The following is a 24,575-nucleotide window of genomic DNA, read 5'->3' as shown; positions in this document are numbered from 1 at the left end:
TGAGCCCCTTCTGTGGGACCTGCCCCCACCTTGGGCTTCTCCATGGTCCTTGACCAGCCCGAGCCCAGCACCAGACACACCAGCCTGCATCCCCATGCTGGGAGTGGGCTAGGCACCTGGGCCCAGTACCTGACAGCCAGGGAGAGATCAGGGACTTGAGCCCAACACAGGACAGCCTGGCCTACACTCCCTCATGCTGGCTATGTCTACACAGCAGCGTTATTCCAAAATAACAAAGTCCACGTCTACACAAGTAGTTATTGCCACATAATGTGCCCTTCTTACTCCAACTCCTGTAAGCCTCATTGTATTGAGGAGTGAAGGAAGTCGGGGGAAGAGAGCTCTATTACGAAATAAGGGCTGTGTAAACGTGCCCAAAATCGAAATAAGTTATTTCGACTTAAACTACACAGTTAGCACAGCTCAAGTTGCGTAGCTTATTTCAAGTTTAGCCCTGCTGTGTAGACGTACCCACGGGGAGAGGCCCGAGTTAGGAGGCAGGGAGCCTTAAGTGTAGGCCCCTAAGGGATGGGAAAACAAGCCCGAGTGCCGAAGTGTAGGTGCCAAAGCCTTGCACTAACTCACTTGGGTACCGGTGCGGAAGCAGCTTGAATCGATGCTGGAGAATGAGCCGATCATGCAGTTACCTGACAAAACTGGAGGGTACCAGCCACCAGAAGCTTGAAACGTGAAAGATCTCGTGTGACAAGTGTAGGAAGAGCCATCTGAACCATTTTTAACAGAAACAGAATTTCCAGGACAGGGAAGCTGGCAGCAGGTTTCCAGAGTTTCACTAGACTTGGACAAGAGCTGCGCTTAGGCCTTGTTTGGCTGCATCTGAAGACGTGTCTGTAAGTCTCTTACTCTCCAATAGTTTTAACACTGGAGCTGGTTTTACTAGCTGCTTAATTCTTGTTGAGGGCCAAGCATCATAAAGTGCCCCCAGCATCATAGGAAGCACATGAGCCCCCCATTTGGGAAGGCTCACCCCCACATCTGCCGCAGCCCTGTGGTCCCCCCTGCAGCCAGAGGAGCCCCAGGCCACCTGTCCCGAACCCTGGCCTGCTGGCCATGCTGCAGCAGTCCTACCAGCCGCCCCAGGCCAGCGTGAGCCGGCCCAAGTACCAGGTTGCTGGCTGGCCTGAGCACAAGGCTGCCAGCAACTCCACTGGCCTAGCCTGCAGGCCTGCCCTGGCTCATGCCCAGCATTAGCCCTGTTCTCCAGCCTGGCCCCAGAGCCCTGTTCCCAGCTGTGCCACACACCTCTGCCTGACTTGCTGCCCGGCCTTTGCATGTTTCTATAACTAGCCTGCGGCATCGCCTGCCTCCCTGCCATTCGGAAAGGGCTTTGAGATCCAGAGAGTTTAGTCCCCAGAGGCTGCACGGAGCCTGCTCCCAGCCCCTGGCCTCTGCCAGAGCAATTAGCTCTTCAGTTCCAGCACATCTGCCCAGCCTGCAGCTGCACTGGCAAAGCAGGGAGCTAGAGCCCCTTGCAGCAGCTCCAGCAGCAAGAGGAAGGCTGCCTTGTGGCAAGGGTGCAAGGTGGGACTCAGGAGACGAAGGTTAGCTCTGCCCTGGGCCAGTCCCTTTGAGTCCCTGCTCCCATCGGTGACACGGGGACACTAATCTCTCCTTTGCCTGGTGCGGGCATTTGGCCTCTGAGCTCTCACCCCTCACCTGGTGTAGCATCCCTCACAATGGGCCTGATCCCAGCCAGGGCCCCCGGGTGCTCCCAGCCTAAGTGTGGAGTAGGCCCAGAAGCCTTCAGTGTCCTGCTTGGAGCATGGTTGAAGCTAGTGTCCCTGTGCTAGAGTCTCCTGCCCTCGGGCCTAGGCAAATGGGACAAGGAAGGCTGGGAGGAGCCCGCTTGCTGCTCTCAGCCCCCATCACGTCCGTCTGTTGGAACGACAGAGATTTGGTGGCTCCATGAACCGTGGCTGAGCAATGGCAGCTGGGTGCTCAGGCCTGAATTCTGTGGGACGCGCCCCCAGAGCCTCGCTCCCACACCAGGAATGAATGGGCCAGGAGCACCAAGGAGCTGACGTATTCACTCCAGCCAAAGGCCCTCCTCAGGCAGCTGCATTATGGGCGAGTGCTGGCCTCCGCCCGCGGCCTTGTTGATATTTCACCTCACGGAAGATAGGAGCCAAAGGGGGGTGGGTGGGCATTGCTGGGAAAAGGCCAGGAGCCATTAGAACAACTGAAAGGCTTGGAGAGTGCAGCATTAGAGGAGAAGAATGGTCCAGTGGTTATTGCACTGATCTAACAGGTGGGAGATTTGGGTTCAAGTCTCTCCACAGCTCCCTGAAGCAAGCGTCCCTAAGCAGGGGCTCCTGTCTGTGCAATGAGGAGCAGAGCTCTTCCCTTTTGCAGGGGGAAGATGAGTAAGCAGTTTAAATGACTTTGAGATGCTGGTAGATCCCCCCCGAGCTGTGATCGTTCACCTGCCTACAGCCTCCTCTGGTGTTCAGTCCCCACAGCTCTGGCATTAGCTGACTCCCTGGCTAGTCAGGCCTGGCCCTCTCCTTGGGCCTGGCTCTGGGCTCTCCCGGGGAAGGAGTCAGTGGAGGGAGGCTCTATGGCTGCCCTGCCTCTAGAATGGGGCAAGTCCAGCCCAATGTGCCCCCTAAACTCTTCCATCCATGTGCAGAATAATTGTGTCCTGTGGGTCACTGCTGGAAACTCCTGCTGCCAGCTGTGGGCTCTGCTAACCAGCCGGGCGGCATTCGAATCTCTCCTGAGCAGCCACCCAAGCACTCAGCTTACAGGGAACCCTGCTCCGGCCAGTCCCAAGGGCTGTGGAAACCTGCCTGGTCCCCACAAAGGCAGGAGCTGGCCCTTCCCCCTTATGGGAGATATGGGACTCTCACCACAGACTGTGCAGGAAGGGGTTGTGCCCATGTGCGGCGGAGGCTGTCCTGTGACCCATAAGGCTTGGGAGAGTTGAAACCCCAGTAACCCAGAGTTAAACCAGACCCTCTTGGCTGCCCCCATCCCAACTGCTGGGCCCATTTGTCCTGCCAACTCCCCCCTCCCCCGCAGGCCCTTCAAAACATGCTCCTCTTCCTCCAGGTGTGCAGTCACTGCTGGCTGCTCAGGAGTCACCCTGCAGGCTCAGGTTGCACAGCACCCCAAGAGGCCCAGCCCCTACTGGGCTGCCCGCCCACAGGCGTAGGGTTGCCAGGTGTCCAGTGTTTGACTGTCCATTACTCAGGTCCCCTGTCCGGTAGAAAAACAGAAAATACCGGACGTGTAAAATGTCTGGTATTTCCTGTTTCCCTCCGACAGAGGCCCAGCAGGGACCATTTTCCCCTGCCATGTCTGGCGGGGTGAGGGAAGAGGAGCATGGGGCCATTTAAAGGCACAGCACCCTTTTTTTTTCTCAACAACTTTGGTCTCCCCCTTTTTTTTTCTCAGCAGACTTTTTTTTGTTTTCTTTTGGAGGGGCGGTTGTTGGGTATTTTTTGTTAAACCATCTGGCAACCCTACACGGGTGGGTCCAGAGCGCCGCACTGGGAGAGTCTGACAGACAGAAAACCTCTCAGCCTTCTCTCCCTGGTTGCCGCTCTACCGCCTTCTCCAGCACCTTCCCCTTTCTGTCCCCCAGGCACCAGTCGGCTTCACAGACCGGGCCAGTGAGGAAGGAGTGTCTTCCAGTGGCTTTGCTCACAGTATCGGCTCCTCCCCTTGTATAGAAGATGCAGATAGTTTGATGGCACTGGCTTGAAGACTGCTGAAGCCAGTGTTACTGCACAGCTTGGCCGGTGTCCCTCAGGTTTGACCCACACCCCCCTGCTCCCTCAGCGCTGGGCTCCCTACCTTGAGAGGGCTACCAGCGCTCATTCATCTTGGCTCCTAAGACCCTGGCTAATCCAGGCCTGGGCCCCTGCTGAGGAGGCTGCCAGTAATGCTGCATTGTGCACTCTTTGTGCTGTGAGCTGGTGAGCCCTGGGGATTCGGCTGAGCCCATCAAACTCATTTCAGTTCTAATTAGAGCCAGATTTGAAGCTCAGTGCTGCAAAAATGCCGGCTGGTGCCTTTAACCGCAGCATTGCAGAACCTTGGACTCTTTCCTGCGGCAGGAACGGCATCAAAGCCCACAGCCCGTTCCAATGCTTTCCCTCCAATGCGTTCCAAATGTTCTAATTACCCTGGCCTCCCACCGGCTCTTACACTCTGGCGCTGATACCGAAAACAGATGAAGAGACATAAACACGAGGGGCCTCCCCTCCTCTTGGAGCATGCCAACCCACAGCAGCCAGCCCTGAGCACAAGAGCAGGGGGGCTCCAAACAACGCCCCCGCTCTTTGTGGCCCAGAGTTGGGAAGAAGCCCCAAGGTGTGAGCCTGGCTGAGGGGTCTGGATGGGGCTGTAACAGCCTGGCTGGCCGAGATGGGAGGGGAGTTATCACGCAATCCAGTGCAATTATTTGGAGCCAAGTCCAGGCTGGGGAGAGGTCCCATCCCCCAAGGCGATGGCGTCTGTACAGGTAAATCTACACTACAGGGCTTAACTCAAAATAAGCTACCCAAATGGAGCTACGTCAATTGTGCAGCTTATTTCGAAATTGGGAGTGTCTACACAGCACTTATTAGGGAAGTTGGATGGAGAGTGCTCTGTTTCCATTCTTCTCGTCCAATGAGGGTTACAGGAGTCGGAGTAAGAAGTCCTCCGGCTTGACAGGATTTCAACATTATTTTTGCCTGCTGTGCAGATGTGGACTAAGTGATTTCAACATAGCGCTATTTTGAAATAATGTTGCTGTGTAGACGGACCCTACGTGGGGCACAGGTCATGCCTGCCTGGGGCACAGGAGTGATGCTCACCCAGGCTATTGAGCCACCTCACACTAAACTAGGGCCATTTTTTGTCCTAGGCATTTGTTTTGTTTAGAGGCTTCATCATCAGGTGCTTGGAGGACTTGGGAGTCAGATCCTTCTCCTTGCTTTGCCACTGCCAGGCCTGGGTTCAAATTCCCTGCACTAACTTCCCATGAGATCCAGAGCAAGGTCGTGGCGGGGGGGGGAGGGGGCACAGCACACCGTGCCTCAGTTTCCCCTAATGTAACACAGGGGTCACAAAGCACTGAGGCCTGGTCTACACTAGGAAATTAGGTTTGTGTAACTACATCTCTCACAGGTGTGAAAATCCACCCCCCCGAACAAGGCAGTTAAACCGAGATAACCCCCAGTGTAGCCAACAGGCAAATTCTCCCCTCAGTGTTGCTGCTGCCTCTTGGGGAAGCGGAGTAGCTCTCCTGTGGGGGTGGGTTGTGTCTTCGCTGAAGCTTGACAGTAGTACAGCTGCAACCTTTTAAGTGTAGACAAGGCCTCAGAGAGGGGCCCTGGCCAATCAAAAGAGCAGGTGCTTGGACAATGTGGGTGTAAACCTGGCCCCGGGCTCCCACCCACAGCTGTTCCTCTTTTACCGTTTCTCCAACAAGGCCCTGGATTTGCACCAGAACCAAGGCAGCAGTTTCAGCCTCCTGCAGCTTTTGCTGTCTTGAAATTCCATGAACAAAACCTTTGTGTTATAGGGCACCACGCTGAATGTAGATGCCCCAGCACAGGGCTCTGTGGAGTCAGGGAGTGTCTCTGAAATGCCCCTGGGCTGGCACACACTCAGCATATTCTACTGAGTGGCAGACTCTGCATCATCCAGGGAACAACTTCCATCTGCCCCATGGGCTCAGGGTGTGCACTGCACCCAGCAGAGTTTAACCCATGCCCACCCACGCCTGCACTCCTCCCACACACACACACACACCCTGAAAAATCAAAAGTAAAAAAAGGCTCTCAAACAAATACTTTCAATTCATTGTTTTGCAAAAGGTTTGAAATAGAAACAAGTTTAGTTTTGCAACCTGTGCCACAAAAATATCATTTCTCCATTTTCGGAGCATGTCTGCGAACACGTGTACAGGGTCATCTCTTCGGTCACCTCGAGGAGAGGGGACTTGCCCTTGGCTTTGAAGGAGTCAGGACTGGGGCCTCAGAGCCCAAGTGCATTCACACTCCTGCAATCTGTCCACTCCAGGTGCCTGGCTGTATTGTATTGTTGCAGCTTAAACCCATCATTGCCTTCAGCCAGGCAGGAAAAAATCCAACCATTCCTGATTCCCGTAGTACCCCCCACCCCAATCATTAGGCTTTACTCCCCTCCCAGAGCCCCAAATAGAACCTAGACCCCCAATACCTGTTCTATCCCAGGAGGCCTCACTGTCTCCTCAGAGCTGGGACCCAGGAGTGCTGATTCCCAGCATTGTGCTGCAAATACTCGTGCAACCTGTTGGGAAAGCTTGTGACCCTTCTGGGGGCTGCTCCATGTGGAGTAACCGGCACTGCAGTGCCTCATCTCCGTGGCCAGGAGATCGTGACCCCAGGAGATTGTTAGTCCTGTGCTGAGCTCAGTGCGAGTTGTCCAGTTTTCTTTAAAAAACAACTTTCATTTACTTCACAGATGGAGCAAACAGCTTTGAAAACAAGTGACAGCAAAAACCCAGCCTCGTCTGTCAGTCCCACCAGAATGTACGACAAACTGTAGGTGTCCCACATCCTGGTCACCCCACCAGCTCAGTGTGATTAGCACAGGAGGGAATGCACCACATGCAGGCAAACTTGAAAGCTGAGAGAGAGATGTGGAAAAATGGCAGAAAGACGAGAGAAGAGCCACAAAAAGGATTAAAGATCATGAAAGCCTGACTGAGGGAAAACTGAAAGAACTGGGATTATTTACGGCCCATCTTCACTTGCTGCACCTGAGATCGCTCTTCTGGAGTTCGATTTAGCAGGTCCAGTTGCTATCTGTAAATTGACTGCTGAGGGCAGCTCTGGCCAGCACCCGTACTCCTCGTGGCCATGAGGGATATGGGAAGCTGATGGGAGCATTTGCTCCCATCAGCCTCCCTCTGTGAAGACGGTGCCACGCTCAGCTTCGGATAAGATGACACCAGCTACAAATGTTATGTAACCTGAGTTGCATACCTTAAGCCCAGCTTTCAGGCCTAGTGCAGACCTGGCCTTAGTCTTGAAAAGAGAAGACAGAGGGACATAACTTATTTCCAGTATCTAAAAGTTTGTTACAAGGAGGGAGAAAAATTATTCTCCTTAACCTCTGAGGATAGGACAAGCAGTAGTGAATTTAATTGCGGCAAGGGAGGTTTCCAAAAAATTCCTCGTTGTCAGGGTGGCTAAGTACAGGAATCAACTGCATAGGGAGGTTGTAGAATCTCCATCATAGATTTTAAGAGCAGGTTGGCTAAACATCTGCCAGGGTGGGTGCTTGGTCCTGCTGTAAGGGCAGGGGTCTGGACTTGATGACTTCTTGAGGTTCCTACCAGTTCTGGGATTCCACGTTCTTCATGTAGAGCACCCACAGCCCTACCCCCTCTTGCCAAAGGGTTTTAATGAAGTTTGTGTCCTGCTACCATAAAGTTACCTATCCCTGTGCTAGTGAACATCCCTAAAAATTGTCTTTAACCACCGATTATTTGCTCCAAATTGAGGCTAGACTCTTCTCTTCACATAAAGATGGTGACTTCCTATTTTAAGTGAAAAACCTGACCAAGCCTTCATTTCAAAGGGGCTGCTATTAGCAAGCAAAGGGAATTCACCACCAATATTGGTGAAGCCATAAAGTTCTATCAGCATTGGGAGGGGCAACGATGCAACAGGCCAGGACACAGGGACCGGTGTATGCATAAGGAATCCAGGGCTAGAAGGGGAAGAGCTGCAGGTCAGGATTGAGGGATAGCTCTCCCTTATAGGAATCCCAGGACTGGCAGTCAGGACTGCAACAATAGAATAGCAAGGAGGTCTAAGATCATCAGTGGAGTGTGTGAATTAAACCAGGGATAGGAATGAGGGGAGCTTGCAAAGGCAATGCCCACAAGTTGGGCCAGTTTTCCCCTGGGCACCTCTCAATTCAAGGGTCAGGATGGTCAATGGAAACTAGAAACAAGAACTGCCCTGGTTCTTAGCAGCGACAGACATGGTTTAACAAAGGCTGGCAGCAGGCTCTGGCCAAGCTGATAAGACAGTAAAGGGTGTAGAAGAGGATGAAAAGGGTTTGAGACCGTTCCAGAGCCTAGAAACTCAGAGGTGATCAGAGCAGGGACCATTTTGCCCAGCACTGGCTACAAGAGGTGTTGTAGCACTTGGTGTTGCACAGGAAGGTGTAACTCCCACTGGACCATTTTACGGCACCCAGCCCGTGGCAGCCAGCACTCCACCAGCACCACCAAAGCTTCTCCTGCACATTGCACCCTCCCAGGGTGGGATGGCCTCGTGAGCCAGAGAAGCTCCTAGTAAGAACCCTGCCAAGCTCTTGAAGCCTTCCTGCTGCACTGAGGCCTTGTCTAAGGCCAGGGCTACACTAGGGGAGAAAGTTGACTTAAGATATGTATCACCAGCTAGAGAACAACATTGCTGAAGTCGACACTCGAGTCGAATTTCTGTAGCATCCCCACTGCGGGAGATAAATGGGAGAAACTCCCTTACTCTTTGCAATCTGGTGGAGTACTGGGGCCACAGGGGTGCCATCACTGGTCGATTTAGCGGGTCTGTACTGCACCTGCTAAATCGAATCCCAGGAGACCGATCTCTGGAGCCTCAATTTCAGGGTAAGTGAAACTGTAAGAAAGCAACAGCAGCTGCACTGCTCTCCGACGAGCATCCGGGGGGCAGCACGGTGGGTTTCCTTCCAAAGAGGGACACTGGGGCAGTGGATTTGTCATCCTTTCCAAGGCTCTGGGCATATGTAAAGACATGCAGTGAACACAATTGAAAGGACTGCTGGGTTTTGGATTCTGCAGACAAACTGATGGCCAGGCTGCATAGCGGTGCAGCAGTGACATTAGCGTGGAATCCAGCCTTCCCTCCTCCAGCAGCAGCCAACTGGCCCCGCCCGTCTTAACTGCCACTGTCCTTTCCCCATGCAAAGCTGCAGTTCTAAGAAGCAAACACTAGCTCCCCAGGTTACACTGGAAGGGGTGGCAGGCTGGGGGATGCTGGGCTGTGCTCCCCTTGCTACACCAGTCAGGACATGCTGCACCTTTGCTCTGCGGGCACTTGGGGCAGGTTAAGGCTGGAGTGCCTGCAGCCTTACTGCTGCTGGAGACAGTGCTGTAGCCGACGCGCTGGCCGAGGTTGCGGAGGCTGGGCTACGTGCTGAGGACTGAGCAGCTGAACATGCACAAGCCAAAGTAGCAGCCCTGCCCAAGGCAGAGACTGTGACTCTCTCAGGGGGTAACTTCTCTTCATGCCCATTAGATGCAACGTGTCTGACATGGGACACGTCGCTTGGGCCTCGTCCACAGCTTTGGGGCTGGCGTGGCAGACGCGGCTTCACAGCGCTCACACCAGCGCTTGTATAGTAGCCACGGCGCCAGCACCCTGATGGCAGCTCAGGCTGAAGCCTGAGGCGGAGGGGGGTGTCAAAGCCTGAGCGCCCACTTTGGGAGTGTGCTGAGGGCCTTGTGGCTGCAGACTGCGTCCCTGTGCTCACTCTGCAGAGCTGCGTCTGCCACACAAGGCTGTGCGGAGTGCAAGCCTGGATGGGGAGCTGAGTGCAGGTGATCAAATTCACCGTTTGCGATCCAAGGCCCATCCACAGGAATTTCAACTGTTCGAAATTCCTTGTAAAGCCCATTTTAAAAGCAACTTCTGCAAACCTGCCGGAGAGGGAGTCAAGCCCAGGGGCAGGTAATCACTCTGGACACACTGGCTGGTGAGAAAGAGAACTCTGTATTTCAGCTCTTACGATGGTGTGACATACAAAGTTACAGTGCGGTTAGTACAACGTCGGACACGCTGGGATACATGAAAATGAACCCTACCCCATGAATTACACTCTGCTACATGACCCAATTCTTACCAAGCGTGCAAACAAAGCATGAACACAATGTAAAAATATATATTTACACACACAATCTTTTAAAAAGCCGTGACGCGAGTGCAAATTGTAGCGCAAAGGCAGTGGAGGAGACGGGCTGAGTAAGTGGGCTGTTTGTAAGCAAAGTTACTGTCTCACAAAATATCCCCCACAACCTCGGGGTGAGCTGCTGTGGACCTTTTGGGTATAAACCTGAGAGAGGAGTCCCTGGCACACTGCTAGCAGGTGCCCATACAGTTTAGATGGAAGGGCTTTGCCAACAGGCACGGCGAGTAAACTCTCTCTACTGGATAATTTAGTAAGTGACTGGAGGTGCAGTTCCACTTTTAGAGTAACATTAGGGTCATGATGAACCTCTGAGTTGGAGATCAGCAGCGTTTCGTGCTCAGGAGCAGGACTACATGAGCTGTTAGTTGGGAGACTAATGCTACTACAGCTTAAAACCACTTGGAAACTCTGATGTCTAACACACAGGCGACCTCCTCCCTGCCTTGCCAGATTTGCTCATAAGGGCAGGGCCATGCATTCTACTCCAGCCAGGTGTCTTACCCTGCCTGTTGCCAACATCACCCTCAATGATATTTCAGTGCTGCAGCAATGGACATTCCTGCAGGTCTCAGGATTTCTAGTGGCCCTGTCTCTCCAGCATTTGCTGCCCTGCCCTTCACTCCTTGCATTCCCTGGAAGCTGCTCTGGGGCTGATGTCAGTGGGTAGGGTCTCTGCCCCACCAACAGAAAGCGGTTTACATCTAATCAAAGCCTGAAAAACCCTTTAACCAAAAATTAACCCAGCCAAGTGCTCGAAGTACTGATCTTCCGTGCCAGGGCAGTGGCGGTGGGGGCAGGGGCACTACAACTTTCTGGGAAATTCAGCTGAGTTAGGCATGTCAAGGCGAGACACACATTACATTGGACACTGCAAGCTGCTCAGTGGACAACTGCACAGACAGCAGCACAGAGAACCAAGTCTGCCTTACAGCACAGCTGGCCTGACAGCACAGACAGGTACGGCTGCAGCCCACCTGCTCCACGGCCTACTCACTGCCCCTAGGCCGTTTCCTCTGCACGCTCCCTGCTCTGGCTTGCTGAGGAGCTCTTGGAGCCCATCTCAGGAGTGACTTCACAACTGGACCTGGGAGCAGACACATATAATGGGGCAGTCAAGCCCAATTCTTTGACACTTCTCCACTTGCCAGGCCTTGGGAGTTCCTTGTGCCTCTGCCCCGCCCCCACCCACTTGCACCAAAGAAACACTCTCACACACCTGCTATTTTCATTTATTGAAAAGGAACTCCCAGCTGCAACCTGCTGAGACACCCCCTGCAAAGCAACCCAAGGGCCGCCCTGGCCTGAAAGCATGTGCTTGAGCAAGGGAAGGAAAGCAAGCAACAGCCTGCGGTTTGCAGCTTCCCAGGGTGAATATTAACAAGGCCCAAACCCAAGAGTGAAAGATCATTAAGTGTCCAAGTGATCCGTGTCACACAGGAGCTGACACTGTGCTCGGGCCTCCCGACACTTCCCTGACATTCCGTAGGACACTCCTTCAGCAGGCCCCGTGATGTTCCTGGGCATCAATTCAGAGCATTATGCTGGTAACACTTGCCATGGAGATCTGCTGGACTTTCAAACCTGCAGAAGTGCCAGGGTTGCACCCAGCCTCTGCTGTGCTCCTGCAACCCGTTTGCCACCAGCAATTTCACCTGCCTTAGGTCAGCAGGGAGGGGGCATTATCTTATGTCTGCAGAACTTTCACAACCCAGGCAAACTGCTGGTGGCCTACAGCAGGCAGTAGCCACCTCCACGGAGCGGCAGCCAGCCATGGCTGGTCAGGCCTTTGCTGGATGCACAGACATGGTGAGCTCTTGCTTCTCTCCCCCACGCTAGCTGGAGCCACTCAGCACCAATGGGCCATAGTGACAGGGCAGATAGAATAAGTGCATACAGTGCCCTCCAAATGCTTCACAACCACTAAGGGGCAGACTGCTTTAAAATAACAAATCACTCATCCATGACTCTTCTGAGACCCTTTGCCCAGCGCACCCACTGCCCACATGTCACTTTCAACATCCCACACTCTCGAGTGCTGCTGCTTTGAGCACGATCCTGGGTTGCCATGCAGCACACTGGCCCAGGGTGCAATGCTGAGCTGGCATTGATTCCTCCAGGCCTGGCTTTCACAGGCCGTGACCCCCCTTTGATACGACTGACGCTGCACAGCTCACTGCTTGCTTCTGGCCTGCACGAGGCGATGTGTGCGCTCTAGTGAGTGGGGAGAGCTGGCACCATGCCTTCCTCTTAGCCCAACTCTTTACAGGAAGAAACACAAGGAAATGTTGAAGGTTTGGGGGGCTGCCTTGGAGGTATCAGCACGTTTGTCGTCCCCAGTGCTGGGAAACATGCAGCCCTTGCTCAAATGCCTTGCGAGAACAAAGATCTCCTGTCACATGGCATTGCCCCCTGCTAAGCAACCCCAGGAACATGCTGGTGATTCATTGGACGCCCAATTCTTAACCAGGTGCTGCCTCCACAGCCTAACCTGCAACTGTCCTCTTTGAAAGTCACTGGACTACGATAGCAGAGTACGGCAGATAGCAAATTGAGGCCAGCTGCATGTGAGTGCCTGGAACTTCCTGACTCACTGGCAGACACATGGACTCCCTGGAGGGTAAAAAAACACTAGGTTGACATAATTAGCCAAATTAAGTGGTTGAATAAAAGCAATTAGGAAAAACCCTACTGCAGACAGACAAGTCATATGGTGCTGGGCTGCTCCTGCTCTCTGCCTCTCACAGCCTCCTTGCCAGACAGGGCATCCATAGGCTCGGTCAAACATTAGGAGCTGCCGTCAGGACCGAGTCCATGCTTCAGAAGTCACTGAGGATGCTGATGTCTGCAAACTCATTCCGGTACCGGTGTGAATATAAGCTGAGCAGGAAAGCCCATTTCAGGGAGATGAAACTCCAGACACACGACAGGTAATAGCTGCTGGGATCAGCCAGCGCTGGGAAAGAAAAGGAGCCAGTTACATTTAAAGTCCCCCCTTAGATTCCACGCTCACCATAAAAAGCTGTCTCAGGCAGAACCTCTTTCCAAGCTCTCGTTCAACAGAAGCCACCTGCTCCTGTCTCCAGGCAGCGAGCTCTGCAGCGTGCACTGTTGTGGCAGTTCTAAATGCAGTGGGTCCTGGAGGCTCAACCTGCAGGATACTCATGGGAGCTCCAAGGAAGCAGCCTCCATGCCCAGTTCTGTTCTGAGCATGGGTTAAAGTGACTCTTCCTCACTCTGTGCAACTATTCCCTTTCTCCTGCCAGGGACCCTCCAGATGCATAAGCAGTGACTGCAGCAAGACAACCATCATGCAGTTACCAACCCAGCAGCCTCTGGCTAAGTGGGGCCCAAGAGTAGAAGGCTGGACCAGGCTGCCACACCCTTGTCCATTTTCCATCGGAAGAGACCACCGCTTGCTAGGAACGCTTCTGATTTGGAGGTTCTGAGGAGAAATGAGGAATCCCCATGCACAGAGCAAGAAGGGGGTTTCCCTGCCCGTTACAGGAAGGAGCCCAGAACTGCATGCTGGGCAAGGGCCGGCAGCGGGAGAATTGTAAATATTTGCAGAGCAGGAATGGGAGCGAGGCATACTAATCAGAGGGACTCAAGTGGAATGCTATTACTTGCTTGGAAGCTTATTTCAGATCCTTTAATGCAAACTGGGATAAGCATGCATCTAATGATGAAATTCAAGTAACCTGCAGGCTGGAAAGTAGGGATGTTAATTCCTGTTTTAAAAGTTAACCGGTTAAGCACTATGGTAACTGGTTAACCCTGGAGCAGCCAGGGTGGGGGGATGCTCTGGTCAGGCTGGGCATCTGTTTAACCAGTTATCCGGTAAGCATGCCGGTAAGACTCATGCTTACTGGGTAACTGGTTAACCCTTTACATTACTACTTGAAGGATCTTACACTACTGGCATATGCTTATTTATCAACTGTCCAATATTGTGCAGCGCTCATGGAGAAGAAAAGGAGAGAGAACATTTTTGGTTATTCATCAGAAAACAGCTAGTGACACGTGGCACTAGAGATGGCAAGAGCCTTTGCCTAGGAACACAAGGCTCCAAGTCTCTCAGAGGTGGTCCAGCACCAGGCTTTCACACACACTTCGATCCTCAGCTGTCTTACACTGCAGGCAAACACTTTCTCTATTGGGAAAGTGCTGTACAGTCCAGACTAAAGCATACCCATTACGTAGGGTTGCTTCTAGAGCAGTAGCACCTCATGGCCCAAAGCCACACTAGGAGGCACTAACCCTCACTGCTCCCCTGCCCCACACCCACCATCCTGCTGGGGTGGGACGGGATCAATAGGGCACAATTAACATTTTCTGGCATTTCAATCGAATGTGTCAATGAAAGAAGATCCTCAATTCTCTGCAGCAGAACTCCATTGGAGTTCCTAAAGAAAAGGAAGCAATGAGGATCTGTTCCCAATAACCCTGCCAATCCTTGGCAGATGGGATGGCTTGCATGGATGTTTATCTGTAACTACCACAAATGGGATCAGGTTTTTTAAGTGAGTTCCATCTAGGGATGTGAAAGTTAACTGGTTAACTTTTGATGCTTATTGGTTCTGGTTCATCGGTAACCTCTGGGTGCTGAAGTAGCAGGGGGGTGGCTGCCGACGACAGCCCCAGTGAGGGTGGGAGCTACTTCTGCCAGGCTGGAGCAGTCCCCAGCCCGGATCCCGCTCAGTCAGTTAACCAGTTAAACATTAGGTCAACCTAACATTTAGTTGGTTAACAGATTAACTGAGATTTTACATCCCTAGTCGCATCTGGTCAATATGGCGTGTGCAAGCCCCACCCCTGTAACACGGCCCCACAAGTTGGCTTACTGAAGGAGAACGATTCTGGGCATGCTCTGTGCCAGCTCCAGCTCTGCCATGGACTCACTGTCACTAACTTGTGCCTGTTCTCCCCTCTACAATCCCATTAATTCCAGCCCCTCTCCTTCCCCTCCCCCTGATCATTTCCGGGACACTATATACTTACACTGGTGTTTGGTGATGGCCAGAACAAGGAATGTGCAAAATCCCACCATGGAGAGAGCAGAGAAGAGGATCCCGATGAAGAGGAAAAACCTCAGCCCTTTTAACCAGGTCCTCCAGTAATCCTGCACATACATCACATGCGTGATTAGGGCCCAGAGCGCCAGAACACCTGCTCAATTAAACAGCAAGGGGAATCAGAATAACGGATCACATGGCAGCACAAACAAATATACAGCGAGTTACAGCCAAAAGCTACAGTAAGAACATTAAAGCTTCAAAGTCAAGAGCTCCAAAGCTAGGAAATGCTAGAATTAAGGTTGGTTATGCAACCCTAATGGAGTCTCTTGAGTGAATGCATTACGAAACAGACCAATTACAGAGGCTCACACTTTTTCCACAGGACCAAGACTCACTAAAGAACAGGTAGTTATTCAATAACTTTTTATATTCCACATTCAATGCTTGACCCCACGTCTTATTTCACACACACTGGTGCAAACTTAGCCCTGCATACAAAGATTAATTTCTTCCTGGGTATGGTTAGGGTTCTTTCACCACAGTATGGATACTTCAGAAGTAGTTCAGTGCATCAAAACATTAAACAGTGTTATTAACTCTTTTTCTATCTGGGGAACTGAAGCACAGAATTAAAGCCAAAACTGTCACATGCCCACTAATTTTGGTTGCCAAAATGGAGACACTCGAGGCCTGATCTGCTAACATATTTAGCATCGTTAAACGTTAGGGCTTCGTCTACACTGGCCCCAAATTCCGGAAAAGGGATGCAAAGCAGGTAAGTCAGAATACAGAAATCCGCGGGGGATTTAAATATCCCCCGCGGATTTAAATAAACATGTCCGCCGCTTTTTTTCCGGCTTGGGGAAAAGCCGGAAAAAAGCGTCTAGACTGGCGCGATCCTCCGGAATAAAGCCCTTTTCCGGAGGATCTCTTATTCCTACCTGAGGAATTCCTACCTAGGAATAAGAGATCCTCCGGAAAAGGGCTTTATTCCGGAGGATCGCGCCAGTCTAGACGCTTTTTTCCGGCTTTTCCCCAAGCCGGAAAAAAAGCGGCGGACATGTTTATTTAAATCCGCGGGGGATATTTAAATCCCCCGTGGATTTCTGTATTCTGACTTACCTGCTTTGCATCCCTTTTCCGGAATTTGGGGCCAGTGTAGACGTAGCCTAGCTGTTCAAAGCATAGTTCCAATGGACTTCACTTTATCTGGAGGGAATTCTGCACCACAAACATTACAAATTCTGCACACAATATTTTAAAATTCTGCGTATTTTATTTGTTAAAAACAATACAATCACACCAGTTTCAATTACTGTGGTAATTTATTTCAGAATATCTGTCAGCAAGTATGTCTGTAACAATACAGACAAAAAATTCAGGCAATGTTTTTGACAAAGCCATTCCTTACTTGGCATATTAATACAGAACTGAGTAATGATTCATTTAAACTACAATACATATCCCACACCCCTCAGAAGCAGTGCAAAGGCTGGGGTGTCGGGGTAATGGAGGAGCTCAGGGAGAGGGAAGTAATTGCTGGGAGGCTGCCTGCGTATGAACTTTAAAGGTTGAGGGTATGGGTGGGAAAAGTACGGAATTGGTTTTTTTGGGGGTGGAGAAGAGATTGTTATGGAGCATCCCCCTGCAGACACTGGATGACCTCTAGCCTCTCCCATTCATTCAGGCAAGCACATCTGCTCTGTCCTCATGTCCCTGTGCCCCCCCAGAGCCATCCCCCTTGCCCTCTGCCCATGTGGCCCTGTACCTCCCTCCCCTCTGTGACCCCGCACGACCACTCCCATTTAGTCCCTGCCTCAGTCTGTCCTCCCTCACTAGCCCTTATGAGCCCCTGCCTACGATCCCCAGAAGCCCGATGCTGTCTGTCTCTCCATAGCCAGTCTCCTGAACTGGCCCGACAGGCACTGTGAAGAAGGCAGGCTCACTCTCTCCCTGATCCTGGCTGGGGCTTGCACTAGAACAGAGCAGCAATCCTGGCCATCGTGCACACAAAAGGGAAAAATGCAGCAACTTTTCAGCAGAAGCTATTTTCTGCAAAAAATTAAAATTATGAATGGCACATGAATTACACACATGCAGCAGTGCATACTCACTCACCACTTCTATATATCTGGCCTACAGTGTCTCAAATTGGGCACTGGCAAATGATGCATGCTAGATTAGATGCCACTTGTGAAAAATTTAAGTGACTTGCCCAAGATCACATAGGAACTCTGTGGCAGAAGCTGAGATAGACTGCAGTTTTCCATGGTGGTCTTGACTATTAGACTGTCCTTTCTCTTTCACTACATATTAAACAGTTACCCACCGTTTTGTAATTGTTCATGGAGAGGTGTTGTCCATTCCAATCTAGGTGTGTGTATGCCCACATGCATGGCTGTTGGGAGAATTTTTTCCTTAGCAGTATCCATCGGGTCAGCTGTGGCGCCCTTTGGAGTGCTGTGCTTATGCAGCAAGCCCTATGCCCTCTCAGTTCCCTCTTGGCGACAACTCCGGCAGAGGCAGGAGGATGGGCAATGGAATGGACATAAGCCACACATCTTGAAGACGTTTTGAAAAGGCGGGCAATTGTTTTTCCCTCTGAGTGCGTGCTCACGCTGATTCCATTCTAGGTGATTCACAAACAGCATCCTCGGAAGCAAGCTTGGAGTTTAACCCAGGCAGCCTGGCTCCTGTCTGCTCAGAGAAGAGACCAATCCCATCAAAAGGCAGGTCTTGAATTGAGGCCTGCATCTCCTGCAAAAGGCCCACTCACCAGAGTCACGAACTGCACCTTCTTACTCCAAAGAAACAACCTGAGCTACTGAGTCTGCCACATCCCGGGCTATTTGCAGGGCGTGCCCGATTACCACAATGCTCTCCTCTACCAGGCCACCAAATTCCTGGGCCAGACCCTGCGGAAGAGACTCCTGGAACTTGCGCAGTGCCCCAGAGGTTAAAATTATAACTGCCGATTCATCACCTGAAATGGTAAGTTGGCTGTTGAATAAATTTCCCCCCCAAAGTGATCGAGTCTTTTAAATTTTGTGTTCTTGGGAGTCAAGGAGGTATGACCATGTCTGTCTTTCTCATTGACCAAAGACACAACCAGTGAGCTCAGGGGTGGGTGGGTTTATAGCTGTTAAATCCTTTGGCTGGAACAAAGCCCTTCTTCTCGACTCTTTTGGGGATGGGAGGGATGGAAAAAGGGGGTTGTCAGAGGTCCTTGGTGATTTTAAAGATCCCTTCATGTACCAGTAAGGTAACCTGGGTGGGTTAGAGGCATTAAAGAAGGTATTCTCCTAATCCACCATCTCTTGTACTTCTGGGCCCAAATTCTTGGACACCTGCCAAAATAGGGCCTGATGCTCCTTGAAACGATCTGGCGGGCTAGCCCTCCATGGCCCCAGGACGGGGAGGAAGACTGGGCTTCCGGAAAGAATTCCAGAGGTTCGACCACCACAGGAGAAGGGAGGCTTAAGTGTGGGCACAGGCTCCTCTGGCCCGACCTTGGAATGGCTCCCTGGCTCGCAGCCTGGTGCCAGCAGTACTGCAGACCGAAGAGCGTTGCAGTGGGGAACACTGTCATTACCAGTATTCCCCACATGGCCATGCTGCCACTGCAACACCACACATGGCCCAAGTGCCCAATCTAATGGATGGGATTTGGGCAATGGGCTGCCAAAGGAATCTGCGTCTACTTGCTGGCAGTGCCTACCAGCAACTGACAAGAAGAGATGCTGTGGAGACCAGAACAGAGACAGGGGATTCTCCCACACAGCTGGTAATCAGCACCAGCATTAAGAAGATGACTGATGGGAGGATGATCGGTGCTGGGAAGAACATGGAGAGGGCTCTTTCTGTACAGGAGGAGGGATGAAGGGATCTTGACATTTGTCTGGGTGACTTTAGGGCGAGTCTTGCACCTGTCCTGGAACCTGCAGTGAGCTACTGAGAGTCTCACCTCTTCTCCCCTTCCCTTGAGGGGTCTTAGCAGCTTGCTTGCCCTCTTGAGGAGCCTTAGCTGAGTTCTGTTGCACCCAAGTCGTTAGCGGCATGGGTGGAGACCTCTGCTCTATCTGTGCCTGCGAGGATGACAGTGCCAACAGGGACGTGGGTTACACTGCTCCCCGGAGCTAGTGGCAGACCTTTGAGAGAGCTGGGAGCTCCAACGAGGCTCCAGAGCAGCTTGATCTGGGTCCCTCATTTGATAACCCCAACCCCTGGGTCTTTTTGCTTGGTGCTGGGGTGTGTTTCTTAGCCTTTCTTCAGCACCGGTGATGGGGAGCACACCAGGAGGAGCCAGGTGCTGGTATGCACGGCACATGGAGGCCGAGATGCTTGGTACAACTTGGCAGGCTGGCTCGGAAGCTGGATGAAGGGTGGACCTCATCAGCAGAGCCTTCAGATGGATACCCCACTTCCTCTGGGTCCCTGGCCAAAAGGATACAGATCTGGCACCAATCATTGACATGTGACTCCCTGAAGCACTTAAGGCAGCTGCAATGGGGTTACTAATAGCTTTAGACCTTCGCAGTCCGAGCAGGTATTTAACTCAGGAGACTTGGGCATGCTCTGCCTGGGGCAAAGGCCCTGCTGGTGAACTAACTGCAAACAACTACATTTAACAAGTTCTTAACACACACCAAAACCAAAATGTACAAAGTTCAGAGAAAATCTACTAGCTCTTGCCAAGCAGGAAAAGGTATTCTGATCTCTGGCAGTAAGGAGGAACTGACAGGGCGTAAGGCCGGTGGCACCTGATAAACCACTCTGTGAACATGGCTCTCCAGACAGCGGATGCCACTGACAACCCTATAGATCCCACTAAGGCAAAAACTTCCGATGACCACACTGATGGACGTACACACCCCAAGAACAGAATCAACAAGCATGCGAAGAACATTTAGCTTTTACCACAAACAGGACAAAGGTCCTACAGACAACATCCTCTTTCATCCATCTTCCTTTGGGTCTCTGGTTGCTAGGTGCCAAGGTCCTAGTGACTGCATTTTCCATTTCTCAGATTTTCAACTGATACAGAGTTGGCCTAGGCCTTAGACAGCTGGGCAACACAACACACCTATGCCTCAGCCTGCCCTGAGAGCAAAATGGGTCCCTTTTCTCTCACCAGATGGGAGTTCAATATAAAGAGGAAATTTAAGCACAGGATTCCTTTAAAAAAAAAATTCTCACTCTTTCATAGGGCCCTCAGCCCAATTTCATGCTGGGTGAATGGATGAGGGATCACACCCCGGGTTGGTGTATAATCAGATAGGCATGCTTGCCTCTTGTTGGTCTCCTGTTAGTCTGGATGGACAGACAGCACGCAGACACTACCAATTCCAGAGCTTAATGCTGTAAATCTTGTGACATCCACTACTGCCAGTGCTTTTGCACAGCTGATTTTACATCACACGGCACCAGTACACACAGCAGGGATCAGGACTGAGCTGTATATGTTCAACAGAAGGGAACTCTTGTGCTCTGTGGACACATACAGAAGACCACAACATTGTGACCAGTGCTTTTAACAGCACAATACTAGGCTTGTTACAAGAACCTAGCACTTAGAAATGTAAGCTACTAACCTTGAACATCCTATTAACTACGCTTGTTCTCTGCAGTCAGCAGCTAAAAGTTCAAACCACATTTAACACACAGAAAAGGGAAATTGCCTGTTCAAACATTGCCCCATGATTGCTGCAGCTGAACAAGCACTTTCCCACAACAACCAGGCACATTTTACTTGAAGTGCTGATTCATGGTGCTCCTGCTGCAGCATGAAGCTTCTGTTCTTAGGAGAAGTTGATGACAGAGTTTTCCCCTGACAGGAACTGATTCAGCACACAAGGAATCACCTGGTTCCCTCCTTAGGCAAGGCTTGACACAGCACTTTCTGCATGAAAAATTACTTAGCAATATTTATTATCAGTTAGCTCTATGAACCATGGAATAATCTGACATGACTTTGGTGACAAGGAAGATGTGGTCAGCCCCCCTCTCTCTAGGGATGGTTCCTAGAGTGTCCACATACTGATGAGACAAGAGATTCTAAATTCTAATGATTCTGGGTTTAGGGTTCAGACTCCTGGCAACCAGCCCGGACATATACCTCAGTCCTTCCCCCAAAATCATTGGCTGCTTCTAAATGTGAAAGGCCTCTGCCTTTAAACACTTTCAGGTCATGTTGCTGTACTGCACTAACCTTGCAAACAGGTTCCAGTCACCCCAAGTCCAGTCCTTAGCATTATGCTGAATGGAAAAATCTAAAAGATTTGTGTTAGCCTGGAATTCCATTTGTTTATGCTAAAGGTCTCCAAACTCTCAATCATTGATTTAAAAGTAACTATTCTGCAAGGAATTTCACAATCCAATTAGAGAGAGAGAGAGATGGCTGAACTGCAATTGATTTACAAATCTGACACTGTTACCCTGGGCTTGAATAAAGATATTAACTGGTTAATGCACTACAAACCCTTTGTCATTTGCATTTTCACATCAAAAGCTCTGAATGGAACACACTTAATTTGCTTCATTAACATGGATCATACAATTGACAGGTTTTGCTGTTGCATATCTCTTGGATTCTGTTACTTCCACTCTAACATCTAATAAAGCTCATGATCCTATACTTTCGTTAGTCTATAAGGTGCCATAGGACTACTCGTCTTTTTCAAGTTACAGACTTGGGACTCTCAAAACAAAAACAAACAAACCAACCAGCATATTGGCACTATCCATAGAAACAGGGTTTCATAACTGCAGAAGCCTAGCAATCTTTAGCAATTGCAACATCTGTTAAGGCTGCATACAATTACTATAATATTTTAGATTCATTTTTTTTATAAAGCTCTGAACTATTTACAACTGATGGTCAGTCATTAATACAATCTTGAATGATGAAGTGACCAGGGTGACAAACAGTTTTCCACAAATGCATTATAACTCGATTCCTTGTAAATTAAGAATGCAATCACTGCATTCAGAACCTAGAAATCTGTGAAAGGTGTGAGATGCAAGACTAGCTACCTTAATAGGATTTATTCAAATGTAAAATTCATTCTAATGCTTCAAATACTACATAGTGTTGGAATCGGACTCAGAGCACAGCTGTCTAGAATCTAAGAACTACACTGCAGGGAAATGAATTTGCACTGAAGACAATTAGGATTTTACTGCTGTATCAAATAAGCCAGGGACTGCTTCCAGCACTTGCTACTCACATTTTCATACTTAGAATCAGATTAGCTGGTCACTTTGTAAAGCTGAAAAAGAAGTCTGCTTTTAGCCACCTTAATACTGATTCTACTTATTTGTATGGGGTAACAATACATATCAAGTTCACAACTCCCCTGACGTAGGTGCAATTCAGCTAAAGTCTACTAGTGAAACTTTACTCAACCATCAGAAAAACAAAACAAAACCAAGAAAAATATACAACCAATGAAAGTAGAACTTAGAAATCCACAGAGGTCTAATCACATTTCTCTTGTCCTATGTGGCTGAAAGAAAAATGCCTGCTCTGAGAATCACAGAATCATAGGGTTAGAAGAGACCAGAATGCCATTGAATCCAACCCCCTAATAAAAGCAGGACCAACCCCAACTAAATCATCTTAGCCAAGGCTTTGTTAAGCCAGGACTTAAAAATCTTCAGAGATGGAGATTCCACCCCCTCCGTAGGTAACCCATTCCAATGTGTCACCACCCTCCTAATAAAATAGTTTTTACTAAAATCCAACCTAGACCTCTCCTACTACAATTTGAGACCATTGCTCCTCGTTGTGTCATTTGTCACCACTGAGAACAGCTTCTCTCCATCCTCTCTGGAACCCCCCTCAGGTAACTGAATGCTGCTATCAAATCCGCCCTCCCTCTTCTCTAGTCTAAATAAACCTAATCCCTCAGCCTCTCCTCAAATTATGTTCTAGACCCCATATTTCTGTTGCCTTCCGCTGGACTCTCTCCAATGTGTCCACATCCTTTCTGTAACTGAGGACCCAGAATTTGACACAATACTCCAGATGTGGCCTCACCAGTCCTGAATGAAACAGAATAATCACTTCCCTAGATCTGCTGCCAATGCTCCTACTAATGCACCCCAATATACTATTAACCTTCTTGGCTACCAGGGCACACTGTTGACTCATATCCAGCTTCTCATCCGCTCTAATCCCCAGATTCTTTTCTGCAGAACTGCTGCTTAGTCAGTCGGTTCCTAGCATGTAGCAGTGCTTGGGATTCTTCTGTTAAGGACTCTGCACTTGTCCTCGTTGAACCTCATCAGATTTCTTTTGGCTCAATCCTCCAATAGGTCTAGATCACTCTGGACCTGATCCCTACCCTCCAGCATATCTACCTCTCCCCCTAGCTTAGTGTCATCTGTAAATTTGCTGAGGATGAAATCCATCCCCTCATCCAAGTCATTAATAAAGATGTTGAACAAAAGCAACCCCAGAATTGACTCTTGGGGCACGCCACTTGATACCGACCACCAACCAGACATCAAGCCCAACGATTAAGCCAATTTTCTATCCACCTTACAGTCCATTTATCCTATCCATACTTCTTTAACATGCTGGCAAGAATACTGTGGGAGACCGTATGAAAATCTGTGTGTTTACAAGCTAAAGGTAAAGAACAAATAAATGTTAAGTAACAAGAAACACAGCTGCTAAAAAAGGGAGACCGCACAAGCAGGGAGAAGTAGCTAGATTGCTAATCCCCAGGGTTTCAGCGCAGAGACAAAATATACCTTTCCCAGTACAGTTAACTTTCTGGAGCACACTCCTGGCTAAGAAGTGCAGTATGATCAAAACTGGAGCAGGTGAATTCAGACTTGGCATAACTGACATATACTGGACATGAGCAATAGCAGAAAAAGCCACTGCCCGGTAAGCACAATAGAAAGGTTCGTTTAGAATCACAGAACACTAAAACTGGAAGGGACCTTGAGAGGTCATTGAGTCCAGTCCTCTGCCCTCATGGCAGGACCAATCACCAAAGGGGATGGCATTCATTCTTTTTCAATATGTACAGTAGCTGAAAAAACACCAATGGCACCTAATTGCTCCAGGATTTCTAGAACAGTCTCAAACCAAAATGAACTCTATAAGGATCCTCGGGGGAAATGGGAGGCTCTGAGCTGGTACTGGGAAATGGTGAGTCCCATTTCCAGGCAACCAAACCTAGATTTGAAGAGGGGCCAAGCCAGTAGTGACAGCTGCTCCTGGTCTGAGTGCTCATGCTCATTGTCTCCCATTCTGGTGTGATGGCCACAGGTCCATGGCTGAATGGATCTGGAGACTGAATGCCCATCCTCTCACCCCAAAAAGTCACAGAATTTCCTGTTCGGTATCAGGTGGTGAGGCCTAAAAGAGCTTATATGAGCGAGAATCAGATTTCATTTCAGAATGGGGGGTTTTGTTCTGAAACTCCTAAGCAAGTGTACTTACTGACACAATACAGTACCTGATGACACACTCACATGCAATCTGTCACTCTTTTCCTCTCCATTTGGCAATCTCTGATCTTTGGTGCGCCTGCTGGGCCACAAGAGAAATCTCTTAGGGTATGTCTACACTACACCGCTAATTCGAACTAACTTAGTTCGAATTAG

General features: G+C 50.1%; 1 protein-coding gene and 1 long non-coding RNA gene across 3 annotated transcripts in view; one reads left to right on the top strand and one right to left on the bottom strand.

Moving 5' to 3' along the window:
• The first annotated feature begins 714 nt into the window (after nt 1–714).
• On the top strand, nt 715–6,585 carry LOC142818944 (uncharacterized). The gene is made up of 3 exons (XR_012896633.1): nt 715–851; nt 3,608–3,775; nt 6,460–6,585. It is a non-coding gene; the product is annotated as an uncharacterized LOC142818944 (long non-coding RNA).
• A 3,139-nt stretch (nt 6,586–9,724) lies between these two features.
• Nucleotides 9,725–24,575, bottom strand: part of SLC48A1 (solute carrier family 48 member 1) — a 32,575-nt gene continuing 17,724 nt past the window's right edge. The window contains exons 1-3 of one of the 2 annotated variants that reach the window (XM_075902090.1): nt 17,284–24,371; nt 14,938–15,105; nt 9,725–12,892 (exon numbers count right to left, since the gene is read on the bottom strand). In XM_075902090.1, coding sequence (XP_075758205.1) covers nt 12,756–12,892; nt 14,938–15,105; nt 17,284–17,386 — 408 coding nt within the window. In that variant the 5' untranslated portion in view covers nt 17,387–24,371 and the 3' untranslated portion in view covers nt 9,725–12,755. Of the gene's footprint in view, nt 12,893–14,937; nt 15,106–17,283; nt 24,372–24,575 lie in introns of those variants that run through there. The other variant, XM_075902089.1, reaches the window with a different exon arrangement.

The sequence above is a fragment of the Pelodiscus sinensis genome, chromosome 19 (genome assembly GCF_049634645.1).
Source record: "Pelodiscus sinensis isolate JC-2024 chromosome 19, ASM4963464v1, whole genome shotgun sequence".
Lineage (NCBI taxonomy): Eukaryota > Metazoa > Chordata > Testudines > Trionychidae > Pelodiscus > Pelodiscus sinensis.
This window is presented reverse-complemented; position numbering and strand designations above follow the sequence as displayed.